The sequence below is a fragment of the Lytechinus pictus genome, chromosome 15, assembly GCF_037042905.1.
Source record: "Lytechinus pictus isolate F3 Inbred chromosome 15, Lp3.0, whole genome shotgun sequence".
In the NCBI taxonomy this organism is placed as follows: Eukaryota; Metazoa; Echinodermata; class Echinoidea; order Temnopleuroida; family Toxopneustidae; genus Lytechinus; species Lytechinus pictus.
In genome coordinates this window covers 14,001,911-14,027,348 of record NC_087259.1, presented here as the reverse complement: position 1 = coordinate 14,027,348, position 25,438 = coordinate 14,001,911, and the positions used below count along the sequence as shown (strand labels likewise).

The 25,438-nt window shown below is 35.2% G+C and overlaps 1 protein-coding gene across 3 annotated transcripts in view; it reads left to right on the top strand.

Moving 5' to 3' along the window:
- The window catches only part of LOC129277312 (G-protein-signaling modulator 2-like), a 78,925-nt gene extending 53,697 nt beyond the window's left edge, over positions 1–25,228 (top strand). Inside the window, exons 8-16 of one of the 3 annotated variants that reach the window (XR_010295781.1) lie at positions 1,875–1,983; positions 3,976–4,061; positions 5,975–6,018; positions 7,533–7,597; positions 9,528–9,707; positions 11,490–11,628; positions 12,667–12,869; positions 13,582–17,009; positions 17,141–21,522. Coding sequence is in view for 2 of the 3 variants with exons in the window: in XM_064109967.1 (XP_063966037.1) it covers positions 1,875–1,983; positions 3,976–4,061; positions 5,975–6,018; positions 7,533–7,597; positions 9,528–9,707; positions 11,490–11,628; positions 12,667–12,869; positions 13,582–13,726; positions 23,406–23,509 (1,075 nt within the window). In the remaining variant the exon portion in view is untranslated. Of the gene's footprint in view, positions 1–1,874; positions 1,984–3,975; positions 4,062–5,974; positions 6,019–7,532; positions 7,598–9,527; positions 9,708–11,489; positions 11,629–12,666; positions 12,870–13,581; positions 17,010–17,140; positions 21,523–23,405 lie in introns of those variants that run through there. The other 2 variants (XM_064109967.1, XM_064109968.1) reach the window with 2 other exon arrangements.
- The last annotated feature ends 210 nt before the right edge of the window (positions 25,229–25,438 follow it).

The following is a 25,438-nucleotide window of genomic DNA, read 5'->3' as shown; positions in this document are numbered from 1 at the left end:
CTGCATTAAATTTGAAAGTTCCTAGAAGTACAATTATTTCATTTTAAGTTCAGCATAATGCAATGAAGACCAAATTCAGAATTCTGCTTTGCTGCAAGCAATGTGGTGATTGTAAAGCCCAAATCAGCTACAAGTCGAAGCAGATACATGTAATCATTGGTGTCACTACAATTTGGAATTGAATTAGCTTAAATTATTCCTACAGGGGGACCAGAATTTCGAGTTAAGTATTCACACCACTATTCGTAACTTTGATCATTCAGATTTCATAGTTTGGAATTTTCATATCAAATAATATAATTTTTTTTTTTAAATATGATTGCCACAGATTGCGTAGTGTTCTTTGAGCTTTAGACTATATACTAGCACACACTTTCCTGTGGTTATGACTTTAATAGATAGTTACATGTGAACTTGGCCTGTCAAGACAGGATGAACGGAATATTTCATTGACTGAGGTTGATTTGATTTTTAAGCACATAAGGCATCCAAATCGAGATGAAATATGCATGCGGATAGCTTTATATCTAGAGCAAAATTCTGAAACAAAGATTTTTTTAATGAATTGCTTTAGAAAGCTTACAAAAATAAACTAATCATATTATATTATATTAAGCAAAATATTTAGTAGAACAACGAGACATTGTTAGGTTAAAGATTTAAACTATAAGTCATCTTTAGACTATGTAAAAGTAACAAAATCATACTTTTCCTTTAAGCAGTGGTTATAAATGCTCCTCGCTACCTATGCATTTTAAAGTCAATCTTCCAAAACTCATTTGATTACTCCTTAGAAATAGAGTTGTCCATATTATGTACCAAACTTTATCAAGTACATGTAAAGTAATAATTGTCTATCTTTCATTGGCCATGTCTTTTGAATTCTAGATGTCATTATAGATAATAAAAATGTGCATTTTTAAATGAATTTACAAGGAACATGGCTTTATGTATTCAATGAAGCTTTACTTTCTACACCACCACACACGAATTATCTCATGTAAATTGATTTAGTCTGGCTTAAACAGACCTGATTCTTTTGCTTAATGGAATTATTGAAATGTCAGCTTTTCTTTCATATAACACCTCTTTCTTCAAGTATATCTAAGCTGTATGATCAATGCTAGGCATAAAAACTAGTGTGTAGGTCATGTACCAGAAGCGAAATATTAGTGGATTGTCAGGTATTACGCGATCTGATATTTCATCAATGTTTTAATTATGCTTGTTCCAAATTGCCAAAATTATCACCCCTTTATGTGTCTGTTGCTGCACAAAGAACACTATTTATAAAAAATAACAATCAGACAATATAGATAGTAAAATTGTCTGTACACCCTAGTATTGCCTGTATCTTGGAATGATGCAAAGTTTAGATTAAACTTGATTCTGCAGTATTCCTATCCAATTTTGACATTTCTATTGTCATGACTTGATTTAACCGATTATTTATTCAATCTAGCTTTTTGACATTCACTGATTAAAGCTTTTATCAAGAAAAATAGTAACATTCTTGAGATAGTGTGCGAAACCTGATTAATGGCATTAATGGTTTAATTCTTATTCTGATAAAAAAAAAGTCATTGAAAAAATTTAAATGATGGTCATGTCACTTCAGAAATATTAGAATGTGAGAATAATAGTCTAATGTATATCACCATGTCGAGCCTGTATTAAATGTTTAGTCAAGCTTTAAATAGAATATGCATTTTTAAATAGTGAAAATTGCTAAGGAGTGTATACACTTCACTATTTTTTATTTATTTATTGATAATTGCCTTTGTTATGAATTTTTCTAAATAAGAAATATATGCTCCTTCCCCCTCCATTTTTCCCGCTTCTCCTTTTTTTGAAAATAATTCCCCCGTCTTCAGAGTTGGAGAAGGCCGGGCATGCTGGAGTCTAGGGAATGCTCATACGTCTTTAGGAAACCATGAAAAAGCCCTTCACTATGCAACTCTACATCTTCAAATATCAAGAGAGGTAATTAGCAGCGTTTTTTTCTCTTAAAATATTCACAAGTAATTAGCAGCTCTCTTCCCGAATCATAGTATTAACCTTTAATGTTGTCAGGAAATTTGCAGTTGTGTGGGAGTTATATACAATACAATACAATACATGTTACATTTATATATAGCATATTACATTGACATTTCAGTGCGCTTTACATACAACTTATCACGCAATACATTAAAATATAAACACAAAAGTAATAAGTATAGGGAAAAATACATACGTATATTAATATTTACTACATTATGAATAACTAACCAAGAAGAAAACAAAATGTCTTTAGTCTGCTTTTGAAGGCCTCAACGGAAAGAGCATCAGGGATTTGAGTTATGTTTGTTCAGAGGTACCACTGAGTGGCTTTGGCATGTAAAAGGATTAGCAGCTTTCACTGAAATTTGTTATTTAAAAAGCTATTTTTCCATTTAAGATACCGTAATGAAAATCCCCCAGGAAAACCATACAGTCAGTTGCACAATTTCCAGTTATTTAATAACATCTTTTATATGTACTTATTTTTCATAAATGAGTCTCCTGAGTAGTAACGCTTATTTTCATTTTTCTAAGGTAAGGGTGATTTCTCTTTCACAATTTTCTTTAATGTTGTACAGTAATTATGCTTTGTTATATATTTATACATATTTTTTTATTTTAAACATAAATCTGGAGAATATGAAATGAAAAAAAAAAGAAATGACTTTTTTCTACTACTTTGACCCCTCCTCCTTCTCCCCCTCTTTCTACTCCTGGCGCTCCTCATAAACTTCCTCTCCCTCCTCCCCTTCCCTTCCTCCTCTTCCTCCATCTCGTCCTCTTCCTTCTCCCCTCCTGTTCTCCACTTCCCCCTCCTCCTCCCCTCCCCCTCCCCCTCCCCTCCCTCTCCCTCCTCAACTTTCTCTCCCTCCTCAACTTTCTCTCCCTCCTCAACTTTCTCTCCCTCCTCCACTTCCCTTCTTCCTCCTCCATCTTGTCCTCTTCCTTCTCCCCTCCTGTTCTCCCCTTCCCCTCCTCCCCTTCTCCTCCCCTCCCTCTCTTCCTCCCCTCCGCTCCTCCCCTCCCCTCCTCCCCTCCCCTCCTCCCCTCCCCTCCTCCCCACCCCCTCTTCCTCCCCTTTCTCTCCCTCTTCCATTTCCCCCTTTCCCCCTCTCCCCTTCCTCCCCTCCCATCCCCTCCTCCCCTCCCCTCCTCCCCTCCCCTCCTCCCCACCCCCTCTTCCTCCCCTTTCTCTCCCTCTTCCATTTCCCCCTTTCCCCCTCTCCCCTTCCTCCCCTCCCTCCCTCTTCAACTTTCTCTCCCTCCTCCACTTCCCTTCTTCCATCTTGTCCTCTTCCTTCTACCCTCTTCTCCTCCCCTTCCCCCTTCTCCTCCCCTCCCTCTCTTCCTCCCCCTCCTCCACTTCCCCTCTTCCTCCTTTCCCTCCTCCCCTCCTCTTCCTTCTCCATGTCCCCTCTTTCTCCTCCCATCCCCTCCCCCTCCTCCCCTCCCCCTCTTCCTCCCCTTTCTCTCCCTCTTCCATTTCCCCTCTCCCCCCTCTCCCCTTCCTCCTCTCCCCACCCCCTCTTCCTCCTCCTCCCATCCTCTTGTCCTCCTCTTCCTTCTCCCTCTCCTGCTCCTCTTCTTTCTCCCCCTCCTCCCCTCCACTCCCTCTCTTCCTCCCTTTCCTCTCCCTCCTCCAATTCCCCTCTTCCTCCTCCCTCCTGCTCCTCTTCCTTCTCCCCTCCTCTTCTCCCCCTCCTCCCCCTCCCCCTCCTCCCATCCCCTCCTCCAATCCCCTCCCCCTCCCCTCCCTCTCTTCCTCCCCTTCCTCTCCCTCCTCCAAATCCCTCTTCCTCCTCTCACCCCCCCCTTCCTCCTCCCACTACTATTGCTACTCCTTTTTTTTGTTTTCCTCATCTCCGTCCTCCCACACCCTCCTCCTCATGCTCCCCTGTAACTCAACACAACATTTTTTACTCTGTTTTCAAGGTTGGAGATAGAACAGGAGAAGTCACAGCCAAGATGAACTTACAAGATTTACAAAGTCTCTTTGGTTTAAGTACAAGTGATATTAGGTAAGTAAAAGCCACCGCAAACCTACAACTGGTCCACTCTCGGATTTTGGAATAAATTGCATTTTGCTCATTTTCGGACAATGTGAATGAGGCCCATATAGATTGAAAGAAACAATTTTGGATTATTGGAAGCCTTTATTTTGGAGGAAAGGCCAAATTAATTTAAAATCGTGGCCAATCATACAATTGCTATAACGTCATTACGACTAGATATTGAATTCGCTTTTATTCTAATAAGGATTATAACATAGTCTCAGATTTGAACACATGTATACGTACAATAATTTAAAACATTAAAGATATTCTATGACTCAATAGTAGCATCAAATTCCACTACGTTCTATTTCATATCGGGTCGCAGACCAATCGTAAGGTGTGCGGTGGCCTTAAAGAACACAAAATGAGCATCAACTGGAAGTTGAACAATTCCCACAGTGATAAAAATAAAAAAACATCACCATAAAGTAGTAGTTGTATCCCAGGGTTAAAATCCAAGTAAGTTCCCAATTTTACAGGTTTAGTCAGATTTACCATGCACTTACAGAAATTACCCTAACCCCTTTCCATCTATTTTGCCCTATTTGATGTATCTCCCTAGAACCAAATCCCAAAGCATTTTACCAAAAGCTCTGGCATTGGATGTTTTATTTAATGTCTTGAGTTTGTTTGAAATAACATAGTATTCGGAATCAGGGTTGTCACTAGGGAATATTTAGTGATGTAAAATTATCACCTGTCACCTTTGCTATGGGGGTTCAGGGGGACGAAAAAAACATTGAAAATGTCGGTTTCATACTATTTTCTGTGTCAGTGGAGTAAATAGTGCTGGACGGGTGGGCATGATATTGCATTCAGTGCTGGTGGAGGATTCACCAAGGTGTTTGTACGTAATGAGTGACTTTATGAACAACTAGTGATCCTTTCTCAGAAGCTAAATCAACACCAGTGCAAATTTGCGGTATATCATTCACCACAAGAAAGGATCACCAGTCGTTCATAAAGTCGCTGGGAACTCATGAACAACTATATGAAACACCCACCTGGGTCCCGTAACACAAAGGTTAGCGATTAATCACTAATTTGACAGAGCAATTCTGATTGGTTCCTAGCCAGTCTACTGAGCAAAATGCGCATGCAACGATGATCTTGATTGGTCATTTCATTTAGCGATTAATCGCTAACCTTTGTGTTACGGCGCCCTGGTCATAGATTTTGAGTGGTGGGAGCTTCCAACCAATGCTGGCAACAGTAGTGACAGATACTATCAGTGATTTGTTCTGCATCAAGTAGTCCTGCCTTTTTGGCCCGAATTCACAAAGGTCTTTTTAAAAACCATCGGTTGAACCCATGGTTTATGCAGATTTCATGTATGAATTGCGCTTAATTTACCGCGTATATCGAAAAATAAAATGTCCAATGGTAATGCATGCTTTTGTCCAATTTATGCCTGTTGCCATGGGTAAAGCACGCTATCTTATTCATGAGTCCACTGTTTGAAGAGTGGACTCATTAATTCAAAACAGTGGACTCATGAATGAAATAGCGTACTTAATGAAAGCAGCGGGCATAATTTTGGTACACTGACAAAAGCACGCATCAGCATTGGACATTTTTCTAACATATGCAGTAAATAAGCGTAATTCAAAATAGGAAATCCGCATAAACCATGGATTCAACCGATGGTTTTCAAAACCTTTGTGACTCCGGGGCAATGTCTCTGAAGGCATAAGGGTAGGTTTAGGGTTGAGGTGGGATTTCTGGTTCAGAGAAATTTGAAATTAAGGGTTTTGGTAGCCAACGTTTCAGGATACGGTGGGGTTTTCCCCAAAATGATCTATTGATATTTGTTTCTAAACCGTGGAAATATATTGCAAGTAACATGTTTTTGTTTTATTTGTATTCGTCATTTGCAGTGATGTCAGTACAACTGTTCAAACCCCATTACAAGAAACTAAAGGTATGATTCTATAATCGTTGAGTAATCCATAGCCCTATCTCACAAAGAAGTGTGATTGATCCCACCAATCTCTACTATGGAAAGCCAGCTGCTTCATAATAATTTGTCTATTGGTGTATATACTTATCCACTTAGAATAATAATAATAATAGTATATAGCATTGTTGAGGCAACTATTATCTACTTGCCTGTTCAATGACATACTAGGTAGCATTAAGATCATGGTGATGGACCAAACAATGACAATGCACAAGTAATTGTCACATTTAGATGGCATTTTATTAAGAAAAGTAAATGCAGATTAGTTGATGGTTTCCGCTAGCTTTCCATAGTTGAGTGGAGTGTGAGTGTGATTTGATCAATTGCATCCCTTTTTAATCTAAACGGGGTTCCAAAAGAAACTTATCAAACTTCACAAGAGCACTACACAAATTCCACTCCGTCCAAATGAACAAAATTTTGACACATGCTAGCTTCAATAATCTTTACTAAGCACATGTCAAAAATGAAGAGATTGGTTCAATAATAACAAAGAGGCTGTAGCCCCTCAAATCAATTGGTTCCGGAATCCAAAGTCAGGAAATGGCAAAATAAAGGCCAATGAAAATGAGATTGGATTAAACCAAATGGTCATTCTTTGCTTGACTGCTATTGAGTCCATTCATGCATTATGCTTCTTTGTCTTCAATAGGTGTGTTTAAAATGTTAATTTTAACTTCCTGTAAACTTCTTAGTTATTGAGGCAATCAATGAAACATGCCGATAGTCATACTGTGAACATTAGTAAACTGGTGAGTTTGTTCAATCCCATCTCATTTTCATTGGTCTTTCTTTTGCCATTTTGTGACTTTGGATTCCGGAACCAATTCATTTGAGGGGATACAGCCTCTTTGTGATTAAACCAATCTCTTGATTATTGACATGTGCTTAGTAAAGATTATTGAGGCTAGCCTCTGTTAAAATTTTGTTCATTTTGACTCAGTGGAATTTGTGTGGTGCTCTTGTGAAGTCTGGTAAGTTTCTTTTGGAACCCAGTTTAGATTGTCTGCTTTGATAATCTCAGTAACTATTTGATTGGGAGTCACTAATGAATTGATACTTATTCTTGTGTTATTTGATCTAATCATTTTGATGTATCTTATCCCTATTAATTTCAAGTTCAATGTACCCATGTACAATGCTGTGCAGAGATATATTGTACATATGCACAGATACAATGTGGTGCACAAATAACATCAACTATACTTATGCAATATTGGATGAACTCAAGTGTTATATTGATGTCATATCTCATGCAATATATATGCTGATGAATATATCTGATTTACCACAGAAGAAATCCAATGTTATTATTATTACACATACAAACCCCTCTCCATGACAACAGCAATGCATTCAGTTAGCAAAATATGGATACATTTCTTGCTAAAGAATTTAAAAACTGATGTAAGATTTCATAATCATACTCATAAAAAAAAAATTTGTCTGACACTTCATGCTCTTCCCCTTTTCAGGTGCTAGACCCCGAAGAAGGAGAAGTATGGAGAATTTAGAACTTGTTGCTATGACGCCTGAAAAGGTATTTAATAGTATTACACCGACATCTCTTATCATTGTTTTTAGTGACAGTTGTTGTATTTTCATTCAGTGTACTTTTCTATGCCATTGAATTTGTGTATTTTGGTTGATTTGATTTGGGCAATTCCATGAAATTTGTTCATCAAGCACTTTATATACATGTAGGCTTATAGCTTCGATCTGAAATTATTTTGTCTGTTTTTCTAGTTCATGTGAAAAGTTTTAATGCTCTAATATTATCACGGCTGAAAAAGCTCATAAAGTGAATTAAGAATGGATAATAGTAAGGGTTGGATGCACAAAAAGGTTCATGATTTAATGGAATTGCTCTTTTATGTCTGTACTTAGACCATACTACAAAAAAGAAGAATTTGTTAGTTTTAATTAGAATTAGAGTTAAAAGTACAATTGTTGTGTTAGTAAATACATGTATATCTGTGCATATAATATACATTTGTCATGTTCATTTTAGTTTTGCATGCAGCCCGATGCAAACATTTCTCCCTGCTTTTTCTTCTTTGATAAAGAGTTTTTAAGCCACCATAACTTTCTTTTTAATTGTAATTTTGAAGCATATGAAATATTTGTTTTTAAATGATTGTTAAAATTTATGCATTCAATTTTTAAAAATTGTTAGAGCTCTTCATTGTACCATTTCATAAGTTTTCTTCAAAGATATAATGTGACTGGATATCTCAAAAGAATAAAAATTTTCACTATATTTTCCCTGCAAAAGCTTAGGCAAGCAGCTCAGAGATTTTGGATGTTATTACGGGTCATACCTGTACTAAAATTAAAAGAATTAACAAATTTAAAGAATTATGTGGACAATGCATAATTTTTTTATGTATATTTGTACAAGGCTATTTGAGAAAACAACAAAGTTTTATCTCAATACAAGTCCGAAAATAATATAACTTCGTCAAAATAAATCTTGAGATATGTGCTTTTTCCTATTAATAGGTAGTAGCCTTGAATATACTGCAAAGAAGTTGTCTGATCATATTGTTTATTTCAGATTTAATGACCATTTCCAGGACATATAACGGGAAAAGTGTCGAAAATGAAGATTTATTGAAAAAATTATTGAAAAATTTATTGATATTCTACTGTTTATTCCAATATTTATTCACCTCAATCTTCACAAACTTGGAAGATGTAATTCATTAAAAAATTTCTGTTTTTACAAATTTCATTTATCTCAATCTCATTGTCTTATTCTTTTTCATCTACATGTAGATTCATGTATTGTGTAATTTGATATTTTTGTCAATTAGTCATGCTTATATTCCAACTTCACTTTTCTCATGTGCCTTTGAAATATTTTCAATCACACAAAGTAATTTTCTTAGCGATTGTATTGTTTTATCTTTGATATTTTCAAGTACATGTACACTGTACTGTATGTAATTTACAAGCCCCCATTCACTTTTGTGAGTTTAATGTTTGTACATATGTACATCTTTTGTTCTCTTTAACTTATTCTCGCACACACTCTCTGTTCATCTATCTTTCTCCTCTTCTCTCTTCTCTCTCTCCCTAGCTCTTGCTCTTTTTTCCTTTTCCTCCTCACGGTATCCCTGTGTACTCTCATAATCACACTTGTTTCTCTCTCTCTATCTCTCTCTTTCTTTCACCTTCTCGCTCTTATGAATGTTTAATTACCTTTACACAACTCTCAAGATAATGTGTTGTCTTAAATTATGAGGGACCAAGGAGTCAATTAGTCATTTGCATTTTCATTCATTCATTCATTCATTCATTCATTCATTCATTCATTCATGTAGACTGTAAACCATGAATCAACTGAAACTGTGGTTCAGTTTACACAAAAAATAAAGTCATTTTCACTTTCCTTCACCACGGAGAAATCCTGTTCACCGTTTTCACTTGTAACATGAAACAAATCCTCCCAATCTCCCCACACCCAGAAAGCAGAAATCAACCAAGTCCCCAAAAGGAAAATTAGGCCGGGGAGTAAGATCAAATTAAAGAATGGCGGAGAATCCAAAGATAAGCAGAGCCTTAAGCATTCCAAGGAGCCAGTTAGCAGTGCCAAGAATAGTGCGCCCGCCCCGTCCAAAGCTAAAACACAGACCTCAGCACGGAAGGTAGACAACACCTCTGAAATTTGTATTGCTTAACCCCACTACCAATTTGTTATTCTTAACATCTATTAAAACAATTAACAATGATACAGGTAATATATAACTTCTAACCAATGATTAACACTGGGTTGCAATCAAGAAATCATTTGGATCTCTTCAAGAATCAAAACTTTAATATCATATTCTGTTTTTCCCGTACAGTGTGTAATGCATGCTTTGACTTTGCATTTGTTTGCATGCTTTGATTGTGCATTTTTTTTTGCATGGGTTGGTCCTATTTGTTTTACATTTAACAGCTGGATTTACTCATTCTGTTTTAGAAAGTATTTTCATTTCTCGGCTGCAAGACATGTAGTTTCCACATCTGTGTACAGCCATTGTTTTTTTACATGAAGGTGAACCCCAAAATGTAAAGTTTATAACTCATGCTGAGTGGATTGTTACAAATTCCAGTTTCTGCGCTCTATGAATTTATATATTACTATTATTATAAAATAATAATGAAAACATTTGTATGCAGAATATTGAGTTGTATGATAATCCATTTATCCTATGTTACATAAACTGATAATGTGGAATGTGTGGAATGCTAAAAAGATTAAGATTTATCTAAATATCCGTTATGGGACCTTATAAACCTTATTAAAAAGTAAAAACCAAGATTTTCAAAAGTATGAATACATTTTGAATGGTCAGTTAAACAACCAAAAAAAAAATGGTTTGTCATGAAATCATAGGTTTTGTATTGGGGTTAAAATGACTTTTTTTTTTATTATTCTTGATTAGAATATTGAAATGAATTAGCAATTTCTATTGGGGTATTAAGGTAATTTGTATGTTTTTTTTGAATATTTCCATTATGTATTGATGAATGATTGTAAAATATAAGGTTAGAAGTCTGATAATAATCAATTAATGGCATGGCTGATGTATTATGTCTTTAATATTTTTATGCAAGATATTAAACAGTTGTCAACTTTAACCTATTATATTAAACCTGGAATGATTTTCAACAGTGTGGTTTTAAGATTTAATTCTAATTATTTTTGCCATGGTGACAGCTATCACAGGCCTGGCTATCACATGTTTATCTCTTCACTTTGGAATACTCAAGAATTGTAACTTTATCATTAAAAGCAAAGCTTTTTCAAAAATATCCAATATTTTACATTTTCTATGCATGCAACGTTAGATTAAATGTCGAAATAACAAGAAGTGAGCAGATATAAAAAAGCAACTGACAATGTACATGTAGCATTATATTTTCTTAAAACTGTACATAAATTTCAATATCTATTACTCGTGGTAGAATGGTTTCAGATCATGAATGCTAATTTGGTTTATCTATTCAATATTTTTTAATGCCTTAACTTTTTGTGTTTGAGGAGAAATTATTTACAAGATGAGAAAGTGTACTATACTTCACCCATTAAAATTTATGAATACTGATTATAACTCCAAATATGATGGCAATCATTAAAAACATGTTTGTCAATATTTTTGCATAATTCATAACAATTTGTGGTTTAAAGAATTCCCTTGATTTCCAATTTAGGGATCAACACCATATATGCAATATTTTTTAAATATAATTTATTGTAATTATAATTATTCGTTATTATCATTATTATTATCAATATTGATTATAGTTTTATTATTATCATTATTATTATTCATTATTATTATCATTTTTTCCCATCGGTTGCCAATTTTCTCGAACAAACATTTTTTTTCTGACTTTTTAACTGTTGAAGATCCAAACATTTTCTTTGGTTGCCAATCTAGGGAGGTGAACCCACACAGATGCTAGATGATGCCGATAACTTCTTTGAGGCCCTCAGTCGTTTCCAGAGCAATAGAATGGATGAGCAAAGATGCTCGTTTGGCAGACTACAGAAGAAGCTAGCAGACGAGGAGGGAAATGGTGAGAGAATGATGATTTTTTTTTTACAATACAGACAACATTAATGTTTATCTCCATGCTGCTAAATAGTAAATCAATCAAAATATTCACAAGTTAATGTCATTAGTTTGTCCGTGCAACTTTGGAGAAAAGTTCAAAAGATTATGTTTGCTAACGTAAAGTGATGATTTGTGGTGCCAAGTATGAATGATTAATTTCAATTATAGTGGAAGCTTTATTAAAAAGTTTGTTTGAATAATCCTTCAAGGTAACGGCATCCTATGTGTAACTGGGCGGCCATTTTTAATTGGTAAGTCCATTAAGGGATGGATGCTACAGTATATCTTGGATTGTCTCATCGTTCACTGGTCCTCGAATTCCAATTTGTTGATTGGTGTGTGAGGCAATGCACAGAAACCACTTAGAATTCTTTAAATACGCTGTATTTTCTCAATTCTGTTTGAAAAATAATAATGATTGTGAATATGCTGGTGACTTGATAATGATGATGGCAAAGATTGTGATGATGATGGTAATGCAGACCTGCCGAACTGTCCTGATTTTATCAGGATTGTCCCTATTTTCAGCTTTCAAAATGGTCCAAGATCAGGACGTCTCGATTTCTGAAATTTCATGTAAGAAAAAAATATATGGGAAAAGTTGCCATAGACCCATTCATTTCCCCAGTTCTCAATACATCTTAATTCGCCCAGTCGCTTTAGGAATAAAGCTGGTAAAATCCAAGAGCTTCAGGGGGCACTGCCTTCTTGACCCCTGCATGGGCTCTGCCCCTGGAACCTGCCAGGGGCTTAGTTGGTCCCTTGGACCCTCGTCCATTGGTTGTCAAGATTTTGCATTTCTAAATGTTGGAAGGTATGATAATGATGCTGATGAGGTTGATGATAATGATGATGCTGATAGCAGTAATAATGAAAATGATAATGATGATAATTATACAAATTAAGGTGATGTTGAGGTAATTTTTTCTACCCTCAGATTGCCAAGTTTGAGCATGTACTCAGAGTTCATTTACTCTGACCTATCATCCATTTCATGTAGGATTACCCGAAAAGGAAGAACTCTTAGACGAGATCGCCAAACTCCAGGGTAGCCGTCTCAACGAGCAGAGGGCATTCTCCGCCCAACGGTTACCAGGGCTACCGGGTCTGAGGGCCAATGAAGACGTTGTAGGGAAGCTATTAGCCAAAGGAGATCGAGCTGAACCAGATGATGATTTCTTTGAGATGATCATCAGATGTCAGGTATGGTGGCAGTACATGTTGGGGGTTTTCTAGTTGGATGCTGATGTTCACGCTGAGAGCTGAATCAGGTTGCCTAACTTGGCATGGTGGCTCAGTGGTAGGGCAACTGCCTCATGAATTGGAGGTTGTTAGTTCAGTCCCAGGCTTTAGTCATACCAAAGACTATAAAAAGGGGTCCTTTGCTTTTTGTCAGGCAGGCACCCAACATATTTGAACGTAATAATTTACCATGTTATGCAGGCGAACTAAATGCCTGGATCATGGGGTGGAAGAGGAGGGAATAAAAGAGGACCGGGGGGGGGGGGAGATGGAGATGAAGACAGATGATGGAGAGAAAGAGGAGGAAGAAGAAGTAGAGTTTATAACTGCTCATACTCCCTGTAGCTTACAGTCATCTTTTTGTATACAATTTGGAGCATTTTGGCGCAATGGATTCGTCTCTGGACTTTGAAACCGAGGGTCTTCGGTTCGAATCTCAGCCATGGCGTAATTTCATTCAGCAAGAAATTGATCCACATTGTGTTCCTCCAACCCAGGTGAGGTCAGTGGGTACCTGGCAAGATTAGTTCCTTGAATGCACAAAGCGCCTTTAGCAGCTAGAACGAAAGCCGGGGTAATAGATTGTGCGCCATTGAATAGGCGACTACTAGTAGATAATCAATGCCTCATAAAAAAACTTTATGTAACCTTTTCCTCCCAATCTATCCCATAGGGGGCCAGGATAGAGGACCAACGCAGCACGTTACCCATACAGGTCCCCGCCCCCACCGTCCCAGACGAGGACTTCTTCAGCCTGATCCAGCGCATCCAGTCCAAGCGCATCGAAGAGCAGCGAACCATACCACCGTGGGAAAAGGGTGCAGAAGATGATAAATGAACACCTTGTCTAGCACGTCCATCATTTATACTAGCCCCATTCACACTGCATGGATAAACCACCTCAAACTGTTAAAATGATTATGGGTTAAATTGTGAGTGGGAATAGACCACAAGGCGTTTCATGGTATGAAAATGGCCATAAAGACCTCGATGCCCATGCCATTTTGTCTTGCATAGGGGGAAGGGGATTAGCCCATTATAAACCCTTCCATCAAGAGGATTAACACTGAATGGATATATTGGTTCTTCATGCACTTGCAGCTCCTCCTCAACATAGGATGGTTGATATCATGAATGAATATTGATATTAATTGAGGTGATTTATTCATCGAGTGTGAATGGGGCCTAATTCATACTTTCAATGTCTCAGTGATGGTATAGGGAATCGTGTTTGTCAGGTTCTGTGATTAATAGTCCATTCGTGTGTGTGTGAGTGTGTGTGTACATGTGTGTGTCCCAGTGATTGGAGCTGTTTATGGAACCCACCAGTGTTTGTCTAAGACTAAATGGAAATGCTCTAGCCCTTATTCTGATTATTCTGAGGTTCGATTTAAATTCTGGTATTTAACTTTTGATGGCCAATTGTGGATCAAATCTCTAACTCTAGTAATACATGCTCAATTTAGCGGCTATCAAATCGTTTGTTCCTGTCAAGGAAGAATAGTTCCTTCAACATTCAAGCATGCAGAACAAGTGCACTGAAATTAAAAAATGCAATGTTTACAAAATTTGGACTCTTTTAGCTTCTCATAATTTTACCTCAGAGTTAAGACAATATAGCTTTTTAAAGTTAAACGGGACTTCAGAATACGGGCATGTGTGTTCATCTCTCACAAACTGATAGTATTTGTTCGTCTTTGAAATCTAATGTTTTCATCTCACTAATTATCTCTCGATGTATTGATGTGTATAAATGAATTCCTTGATGATGACTTATGTAATGTTTATTTTTGTTTAAATTAAGCAATTTCAATTTAAACAGCCCCCTTGCCATATGATTAATTACGGTTTGACTGTAGTGGTCTCTTATTTGATATCCATGAATTTATGTTGGAATTGAAAAGGTTGAAAGAATCAAAATTAATAAATGAATTGGACATGCTCACGCATTAGTTAGGCGCTTAGATTAAAAAATATTGAATGATTTTATACTGTCACATTTTAAATGAACCATTGATCATGTTTAATCTGTACATCACCTTTCATTGTACATTGGGTTTGTGCCTGTGCATATTAGCAGCATTTAATATCGTTTTGTTTCTTTGAGAATTTAACCTACTCTGAGTCTACATAGTTTTGACTGCAGTGATGAGTATGTAGTCCCACATATTCAGAAAAGTGTGTGCAGTTATTGCTTAAGTCATATTACGTGTATATCATATGAATTGCTGATACTTGGACATTCAGTGTGTAGGAACGAGCAAAGACACAGAGGCTGTTCTTGTATCCGTCCAGTATTGCTCACCAAATATGTACCCAACTTTGGCATTATTCATTGGTCATAATTCTACTTTTGTGGGGATACATGTATATGGCAGACAATGAAAGGCCCTATCTGTTGAATGTCAAAAATTTTTATCGGTGAAAAACTGATATATATACAAATCAAAGGAATACAATCGTAATTCACTGGAGGGCAATTCCATGGAATATTCAGACTTTTGGTACGTCGGATCCTTTTTTTTTCCATGTTTACTTTACTTCACGAAACTGCTCAAGCTCAGTGAATAGTCGTCTGGACTTTGAACCTCAAGGACCAAGGGAGCGTTTCATGAAAGGACTTGTCGGACGTTTTATCTGACTGTTACCATAGTAACGGTAACTCTCAGCCAATCAGACACAAGGAAAGTTGTCAGATCCTACAAATTGTCAGACAAAAATGTTGATATAATGCTGCCCAGGCTTTTAATCTCACCATGGCACTTGTGATTTTTGGCAAGGCGTTTATCTACATTTGCCATTCTCCATCCATGTGTAGTAAATGGATACCCGGTCGGAAGGAATTCCTTGAATACTCAAACACCCGATCAGGGTCGCCTGCTAATTGTGGGGTAATAGTATGCAGTGCTTGGAAACATTCTAAAGCGATAAAAAAATGTTGCATATTATTATGATTATTATTAAATATTTTAGAACTGGATAAAAAGAAGATAAATACTTGAAATGCTGCAATCCTCTTTTAGAATAATGATTTTCAATATGGACTTGATTATTATCCAAGAGCATTGAAATAGCAATATGAATCCTATTCAAAACTGAATGGATAGTCAGTATATCCCCCAATATTAAGAGAATACGTGAAATATCGTGACTGAAAAGCATGTTATTATGGAATAGTAAAGGAAAGATCAAACACCACCCTTTTGTCAATGGTAGCCTACCAGAATGAGTCATTCCTTGACAAATATTTTCATATAGGTTTGTTTTTTAATTTAAATATTTTTTAGAAATGTATTTGACAAAAAATTTAAGAGGTGAATATATGGTGTTGTGTGTGTACTTGCTGATAATTTTTTAAATGATTGAATTTTATAAACCTTTGTCCTCTTCTTAATTTTCTATGTGAAATCATTTTTATTCAAATAATGAACCAAAAATACACAATCGCTATTCCCTGTTGTCTTTAACATGTAAATTTCAGCGGAAATAGGACCAAAAAATAATTGTTTCAATCATGTTGTACTACATTATTGATATTTATTCAAATTCCGATATTTCACACAAGAATGAACTCCTGTTTATTTTATGTAATATCACTTTCATGAGGCAATCTGTTCAATGCACTTTACGATTTGTTTTGTAAAATCATGAAGTAATGTGAGTTTTGTGTTACAGCTCAATATTCAACCCCATTGATTTTTTTATGTGGAGACATTTTATATCTTTAAAGTTCAATTTTAGTACATTTAGGTGGAGGATACTGCACAAGTATATGCTCAAGATTTTGCGATTGTGTTTATTTTGGGTAATTTTAGGACTTTTGTTAACAGCAAAAACGTGCACTTCTCATAGATTCCTGAACAAAGTGAATGAAAAGGTAACATAATGTGCAAAAATGAATTAATGTTTTTTTAATTTATGCAAAATCTTGAATATTAGCTTATAAATTAGTTCATAAATGTGTCATATTCATCTCTTTATCTGACAAAGTTGGAAGTATTTCTGGGAAATACATGTACATGTAGACTACAATAGAATTTATGGTATAGAAATTTGAATTTAATGCAACTCTTCACTACTGAAGTTTGTAGAGTCCCAGAGGCTTTGTCCACGGCCCATAGGTTGCAGTAGGCAATGTGTTAAAGGTAGCATTCATTATTTCAAGAAATAAGTTAAGGATACATTCCTATTGCGGTATAATAGTGAATTCTGAAACAATTTGGCAAAATTAGTAAACATCCCATTTCAAATAAGTCTGAAAAGAATGTAATCGTTCAGTAAAGTGTTTGTGTCTTTGAATAAACGTAAATTAAGCATTATCCCTATTTTCAGTTAGTTTTCATTATATTACACCATTTGCCTGGCTCAAACATTGTAAGAAGTTTATACTGTGATGGTATGATTGCAGTTCAGCGTAATTTTGAAGACTTTATTCTTAAAATTATTGCTCATTTTATCTACTTGAACTGACATCAAGTATCAAAGATACTTCCAATCATATAATTGATACCGCTTTTTAGATTTGAAGATGAATTTCACACTCGAACTATCCTCTACCCAAATTACTGGAGCTGATCAACGTATAGTGACGTAATAATATTTTTTATTTAGCAAATCACGGTAACCATCTCTCATGCTTTATATTCTTAAGTTTGTTTATAATACCATGTAAATTCTGTGTGTATATAGTGTGTGTAAAATTTAGCTAATTGCTGTGTAGTTTTAGAGCCAGTTGTAACTCTATTTGTATATAATATGTGTGTGTTTGTAATATAATTGTACAGTGTGGTTTAGAAAAAAAAATGATTGTGTAAAATTACATGTCTATGACTACATTCACGCCTAAGATGTTATTTTATATTTTATGCACTCGAGAGTACATGCAGGAAATTCCATGCTGCTTTTATAAAGCCTTGTTTTGAATTTTTAGGAAAGTTCTTGTGCTCTAACAGTTAATTTATATGAAACAAGCCTTCATTGTCACTGGTAGTAAAGACGTCAAACTTTGTTCGTTCTTTGTTTTCTGAATCCATCTCACTGCCCTATTTTGGTTAGGAACGGCTTATGAAATGTTGCGTTTTTTAAACATTCATATAAAATGTGCAATTGTTTAAAATCAATCTGATCTATGGCAAGCCAATGATGCCATCTAGAAGGCATATACTCTGTTCCTTTGTTAAAGGACAAGTCCACCCCAACGAAAAATTGATTTGAATAAAAAGAGAAAAATCCAACAAGCATAACACTGAAAATTTCATCAAAATCGGATGGAGAATAAGAAAGTTATGACATTTTTAAGTTTCGCTTAATTTCACAAAACAGTTATATTAAGCAAATCCCAGTCAGTATGCAAATGAGGAAACTGATGACATCACTCACTATTTCTTTTGTATTTTATTATATGAAATATTCTACTTTTCTCTTCATCGTCCTGTGAATCAAAGTTTTATTTCTCCCTGAACATGTGGAATGACAATTGATTAACATTTCATGGTTCAGTCAAGTTGGTCCTTATTGTCAAATCTGTTTATATTGAAATATTATATATCTTAAACAAGAAAAAACAAAAGAAATAGTGAGTGAGGGACATCATCGACTCTCATTTGCATGTTATCGAGTTGTACATATAACTGTTTTGTGAAAAATAAGTGAAACTTCAAAATGTCATAACTTTGATATTTTACATCCGATTTTGATGAAATTTTCAGCATTATGCTTGTCTGATTTTTCTGTATTGATTCAAATCAACATTTTTCTGAGGTGGACTTGACCTTTAAAGAAGGATCATGCTGAACAATCAACTTGATTACCCGTGGATGAGTATGCATTATTCTAGATAATGAAATATGGCTTTCCATAGTTTACATCAATTTTAATCAATTGCACTATATAATATTTTGCCGTGGTGATTTTATTTTATCAGATTTTTGCACTTCCATGGCTTAGATTGTTGCCAAATGAAGAAAATGAAAGTTTTAGCTATTTTAGGATCATGATTCTAAAACAATGAAAGGATTGATTCCAAAGAGACCACTCTGTGGTCGTCTAACACAAATTATACTAAACTCGATGAACATTTAGATAGAAACTTCTGTGTAATGTTGAATATTAGGTCATCATGTGTGAAAACTATTATGTAATATATGTAATGACAAAACAGTTGTATATCACCTTTTCTATTATCTTGAAATATGACAAAATTAAACCATAATCAGATGTACTTGTAAGTGTCAAAATATAAAATCTGTGGTTGTGGAAGGTTCATGTTGTTATACTTGTTAAATATGATGTTGGGATGACTTTTTCTGAGTACGAACAATTTTTGTCAACCACCAAATTTGTATACTTCACTCACCGTTAATATATTTTGTATGTGATACATCGGTGTATTTGGCCTTCGCAGAGCATTTTATGAATTGAAGTTAATCTTTAGCTGTGGTAAAGATAAAGGAAATTTTAGGAAGTTAAGCTCATCTTATGTAAGAAATAATGGAATGAAACTGAAATTGTGCTGCTGGTTTTGATTCAAAATCTGATATTGCTTTAGGTACAACTTGGTTTGCATAACGTACATCGCAAACATATGCTGGAAACATATTTGTCTGATCTCCTAGGGCCCGTAACACAAAGGTTAGCGATTAATCGTATGCTTGATTTTTACGATTGATTGTACATTGTAGTCAATGCAATCAATCGTAGAAAAATTTTCTATGATCATTGCTAAGCTTTGTGTTACGGGCCCCTGAATTCATTTATCTTATTTAAAGTTATATTTCATCCACTTTGATTCGGCGCCAATGTTTTCTCTTTATCACAACTAGAGATTACCTCACTATTTTGTGTTTTTTTATCATGTCAATATTCTTATCAACAATAATTGTCTGTTTTGCAGTTTAAGAGAGTCTCTGACTCTCTTAGTACAACCAACGACACAGGCTTCCATATTGTGTGTATTTTGACGAGGTATTGGTGATATTTTTTGAGAATTTTCTGAATTTGCAATGTTATTTCAAGTCGTGTGATGGTGGTGATATTATGTGTGTACTGGAGGGAGCTGTTCAACTTTTAGATTCCAATGAAATATTTGAGTGATTGTTTAGATATACAGTAGTGGTAACAGCTTAAATGGATAAATGAAATACATTGTATTTGTATCATGCACTAAGAATGACTTACTGAGACCATGTGAACTACAAATGAAAAACCCTTATCTGTAGTATTGATATCCCACAAAAGTATATAGCTGTACTCTAAGCAGCTGGTGATGTCTAATTTTGATGGCCAAAAGTTTTACGAAAATTCACACTGAAGTTTGAATTTCACTTGTTACAAGCATCTGTCCTCTTTTTAGTAAAGCTACATTGTATCCAATATAAACAAGTGATGTTTATTTCAAAACACCCATTTTATTCATTGATCTTTATAATGTATTTATGGCTAGAGGTAACATTCTGGACAGTATCACTTTTATTTCTTCTGTTTTTTTTTTTTTTTTTACAAATTCACCTTCTACATGATCTGCATTGTGTAAAATATTCTCTTTTTTTATTATTATGTCATTTTTTATAGATGAATTGACCAAGAATGTGTACATTCCTGTAGAAAGTGAGAATTTGGCTGTAAAATCAATTCAAATTCACGTTGGAAACTTAATTGTTTTGTGTTACCGATTTGGGCCCAAGTTCTAGTTTGCTTCACTTGACATGTATCTCATATCATTGAATTTGCTTGTCTAGGCATGATGAGACATTTCCATTTTTCATTGAAACTCTATTTCTTTCTCTATTCCGCTTTCGTTTCCTGTGTCCCGTGATCTTACCCATCTACTTATCTCTTTAAAATATTTGTTTTAGTCTCTCCCGCTCTCCTCTCTCTCCTTATCCTCTTTGTTCCAGGACATTTGCCCTGCTCTAAATTCCGCACACTAATCAAATGACCAACTTCGACCCTGGGTTTAACAGTAACACTATACCCTCTCGTAAACCTAACCCTAAACCTAACATGAAACCCTATTGCAACCCTAATCCTATCCCTACATCTTAGATAATATTAAGCATGGAGCAATTGTCACTGGAGCAGATGTCGTGTCACTACATACCGGTACTTATCTCTTTGAATATTTGTTATAGTCTCCCTTCCCTTTTTCTCTCTCTCCCTCTTCCTCTCATCCTCTCCCACCCCCCCTATCTTCTATCTTTTCGTATCATCTTATATCTCTTATTCATCCTTTACTAACATTGTCCACTGTAGAATAATACAGCTCCCTTGAGATAAGTTGAAACATATTTATGTATTTGTGGGACTGTACCTTTCTTACGAATTAAAAAATCACCACACGTGTATGTAAATAGAATAAACGCAATGTCCTTTTAAATTGGGTGTTTTAATACCCTCCACCATAGGTTTATGGACACGCCCAATATTACCTTCCGTGCACATCGCACTTGTAAAGAAAAATGTTACTTCACAATTACAGATTATGTATTTATTATAAATGTACTGCTTTAATTATAAATTATAATCACTCTGTTGAAGAGGATGGATGTTCTCTGATATCTAACTTTAGAAACTAATAATAAAAAAAAATCATTTGAAATGATTGATTTTCAATGAATGAATGTGTCGTTTTGTCTTTTATACGTTTAAGCCTAATTCAATGCAATGCTAGTTAAAGTTAATATTTTGATATTTGTATTTGTGATTGGAAGGTACCAACTCATTCACTGCACTCTGAGACAGAAATACTGTAGTATTTTTTTTAATTATTTGTAAAGTTCACAAAGTACATTTATTTAACATTTAAAACACACATTTTACAAGTTTCACCGTTCAGATGCACCTTTTGTTTATTGTCTAATTCATTCAATAATTAATTCATATCATATTTGGTTTTGTTTGAAAAAGTTTTATTAAAACAAACAACAACCCACATGTCTGCTCAAAAGTTGCATTGAATGGAATTAACAACTCATAAAATCAATTTAAATACAGAATGAAACAAAGTCAATGGGATACAAATTCTATATAATAGTAAATGATCCACCTGTTCAAATTATTTTATATTTGTTGAACTGTGCTAAAATTTACACAAATTAATGTTTAGGCAGTAGTTTGGTGATTTCACTAACGATTATTTAAATGGATTAAAGTAACCGTCATATTTACTGTCTTCAAATTGGCACCACTTGCTAACAATCATTTTTTTTTGTGGGAAGGATTTTATTTAGGCGCAAATGTTATATATTCATAAAATATCAAATTTGCGCTTAGAAAATCTAAAAGCAATCTGCATTTAGGGGCTGCGGAACGGTTTTGAAAGTGGGGGGAGGGATGAGCCAAGGGGGGGGGGGGGGCGCCTGGCCATGCAAAAAATCACAATCAGATGGTAATTTTTATGTTTTTGGACATGGTTTTGGTAAAAAGAGGGGGGGGGGGGAGGGGCTGAAGCCCATCCAACAACCCCCCCTCCACTGGTTCTGCAGCCCATGGTATTAACTAGGTTGAGATTTCAACAGCCTTTGTTGGATCAACCAATGCATGCATAAAGCATAATTACATCAATATAACATAACTGTTTAATGTTGTCCCTTCTCATGTTGTTGGATATTATACACCTTTGCTCTTATTTTGTTATATATTTATGTTTGTTTTCCTATCCAGAATGAGTATTTTCTGTTAACTTGTTTGGCGGGGTATTATTTGTTGGGTCATTTTGTAAATTTTTCTTCGTTTAAAAAGAAAACAAGATATACCATTCAATTAATATATATATAGAATATGTTTATTCAAAGCGAAATCTCTGGCCTATATTTGGGCCTTTGTTGGTGCAAATGATGGCTGGCCTGAGGAATTCTAGCTTGGTTGAATGGTGTATCTTATTTTATTTTTACTTGCTGTACATGTTTTCTTTTTTTTGCAAGGGGTATATATGAAAGGTTTATTTGTCCAAGTTGTATGTTTCTTTTATTTGAAATGATTAGGATACTTTTGTGAGTTATTACCACTGTTCTCTTTTAGCTTATGACAATTCACTATTTTTTTACAGGCCTTCCTTTATTCAGATGAGAACATACATTATTTTTACAAGTGGGCTATTCCATAACACTTACTTAGTATAATATGCATAACTTAAGGAATGACTTATGACCCTTTATTTATGGTAAATGATCTAAATTTCATTGGTGTTGATTTAACTCTCAAGAAAGGATCTCCAAAATCATGCCTAAAGTCGTGCGTGAAGTCATCTGTAACTTATGAATAGCTTTATGAAACACCCACCAGGATATGTTTAAAAGACTTGTTTTCAGATTCAGATTAATTTATTGGTCCATATTAAAACAAATAGAAAGTTCTTTTCCACTGGCAGTACATACAATAATAATATAAAGTATATAAATGAACACTAAGTCGCGTATAAATCAGAAAATATTTAAACATTGAAGGAATATAATTGGAAGGTCTATGTTATATATGTTTGTTTATTTGTTTGTTTGTTAGGTTCTGGTACATCCTGTGTGTGTTTCTATGACTATGACACTAGCCACGCTGAAGGAACAGCCTGCTGCGTCTACATCAGACCGGTCCAAGAATCTCACCTTTGAACTTTGACCTTTAGTGTATGATGTGTGACTTTCATGCAGTCCAATGGAATCAACATTTAAAGGCAGAGGAATGAGCTCCCCCCATGATGTATTCTTATATATCCACCCCTGCCTATCAAGTCTGCGAGAAACTGAATCATTTCCATTTAATCCAGTTTAATTCAGATTAATTGTGATCAATGTAGTTTAATCAAAACAATCTTCATCCAATTGAATTCCACCAGTAATCCAACCCAATTGAATGGACTACTGTTTATTACAAAAATCATTCAAAGACAGTGCTTTCAATCAATGTGGTTCAAATTCATATAAAATCAGTCCATTCCGTTCAATCTGATAATTATGTGTTATGGTATCACGCTCGGTGTCTGTCTGTCTGTCCGTCCATCTGCCCGTCTGTCCGTCCGTCCGTTATCTTTTCCTTGTAAACACGATAACTTCAGTTTGACTTAACCTAGGCTCATATAATTTGGTGTGTATGATGCTAGCATGAATCCCAGAAAGCCTATTGATTTTGAGGTCAAAGGGTCAAGGTCACAGTGACATGCTTTCATCTTAACCTGTCGAAGTCCTTGTAAACGCGATAACTTCAGTTTAACTTAACCTAGGCTAATATAATTTAAGTGTGAATGATGCTAGCATGAATCCCAGATTTTGAGGTCAAAAAGTCAAAGGTCAAGGTCACACTGACATGTTTTCATCTTACCCTTCTGAAGTCCTTGTAAATGCGATAACTTTAGTTTAACTTAACCTAGGCTCATATTGGTGTGTATGCTGGTACTAGCATGGATCCCAGGAAGCCTATTGATTTTTAGATCAAAAGGTCAAAGGTCAAGATCACAGTGACATGTTTTCATCTTGCCCTTCTGAAGTCCTTGTTATTAAAGCGAAAACTTTAGTTGAACTTAACCTAGGCTCATATAATTTGGTGTGTATGATACTAGCTAGCATAGATCCTCTATTGATTTGAGGTCAGAAGGTCAAAGGTGAAGTCGCCACCTTCCACCTTTCTTGCTTGACCAATAACTCAATTTTCTGCGTTACAGGCGGGCGTATTATGTGCTCGCCTTAGCGACACTTGTGAAATTAAGCGAAACTTAAATATGTCGTAACTTTCTTATGTACATCCGATTTTCATGAGCTCGATCAGCATTATGCTCGTTTCATTTTCTTCATTTTTATTCAAATCGTTCTTTTGTTGGGCTGGACATGCCCCATAACTTTGTCAAATTGAGGTGAAAGGAGGGGCATCTGAATAATAGATTCTTAAAATTAAAGAGAGTAACACATTTTTGCTGTCAAATTAATGAGATCCCCTCTATTGTCCAGTTTTGCTTATAGGCCTATATTTATGCCAATCAAATTCTTAAAAATGCTGGAAATATATTTATATTTCACTTCTTAAGACTGTCAAGTTACCCATTGTCTAAGCTTGACTTGTCTATGTGTTTTACTATGTTTATAGGCCCTATGATAATAGCTATATACTTTTTAACATGAAAATAAAAATAATGTAAAGTAATTGGGGGTTTTATTGAACTACCAGAGCTCATTTTAGCCAATATGATTTATGGATTTCTTTTTTGGTTCCACAGTAATGGAATCAGTAATCTTTTGTTCCTGTGCATTGTGTTTTTTTTAAATTAGTCTTTACATCATTTCAACATTCATATTTTTGTTTATTTGAGCATCATGCCTTATAAAATTGTTTATACAGAATCTGTATGAGCTGTATGATGATTTTATTTCTGTATTGTCATGCAGGGAGAAAGGGAGAGAGAGAGAGAGAGGGGGGGGGGGGTAGATAGATAGAGAGATATGGGGATGGTATAGAGAGAGAGAGAGGGAGGGGGGGGGGGAGACCACGAGGTGCATATTAAAAAATGTATCACTCAGGATAGGGTGTAAATGAAGTGGGATATGGACAAA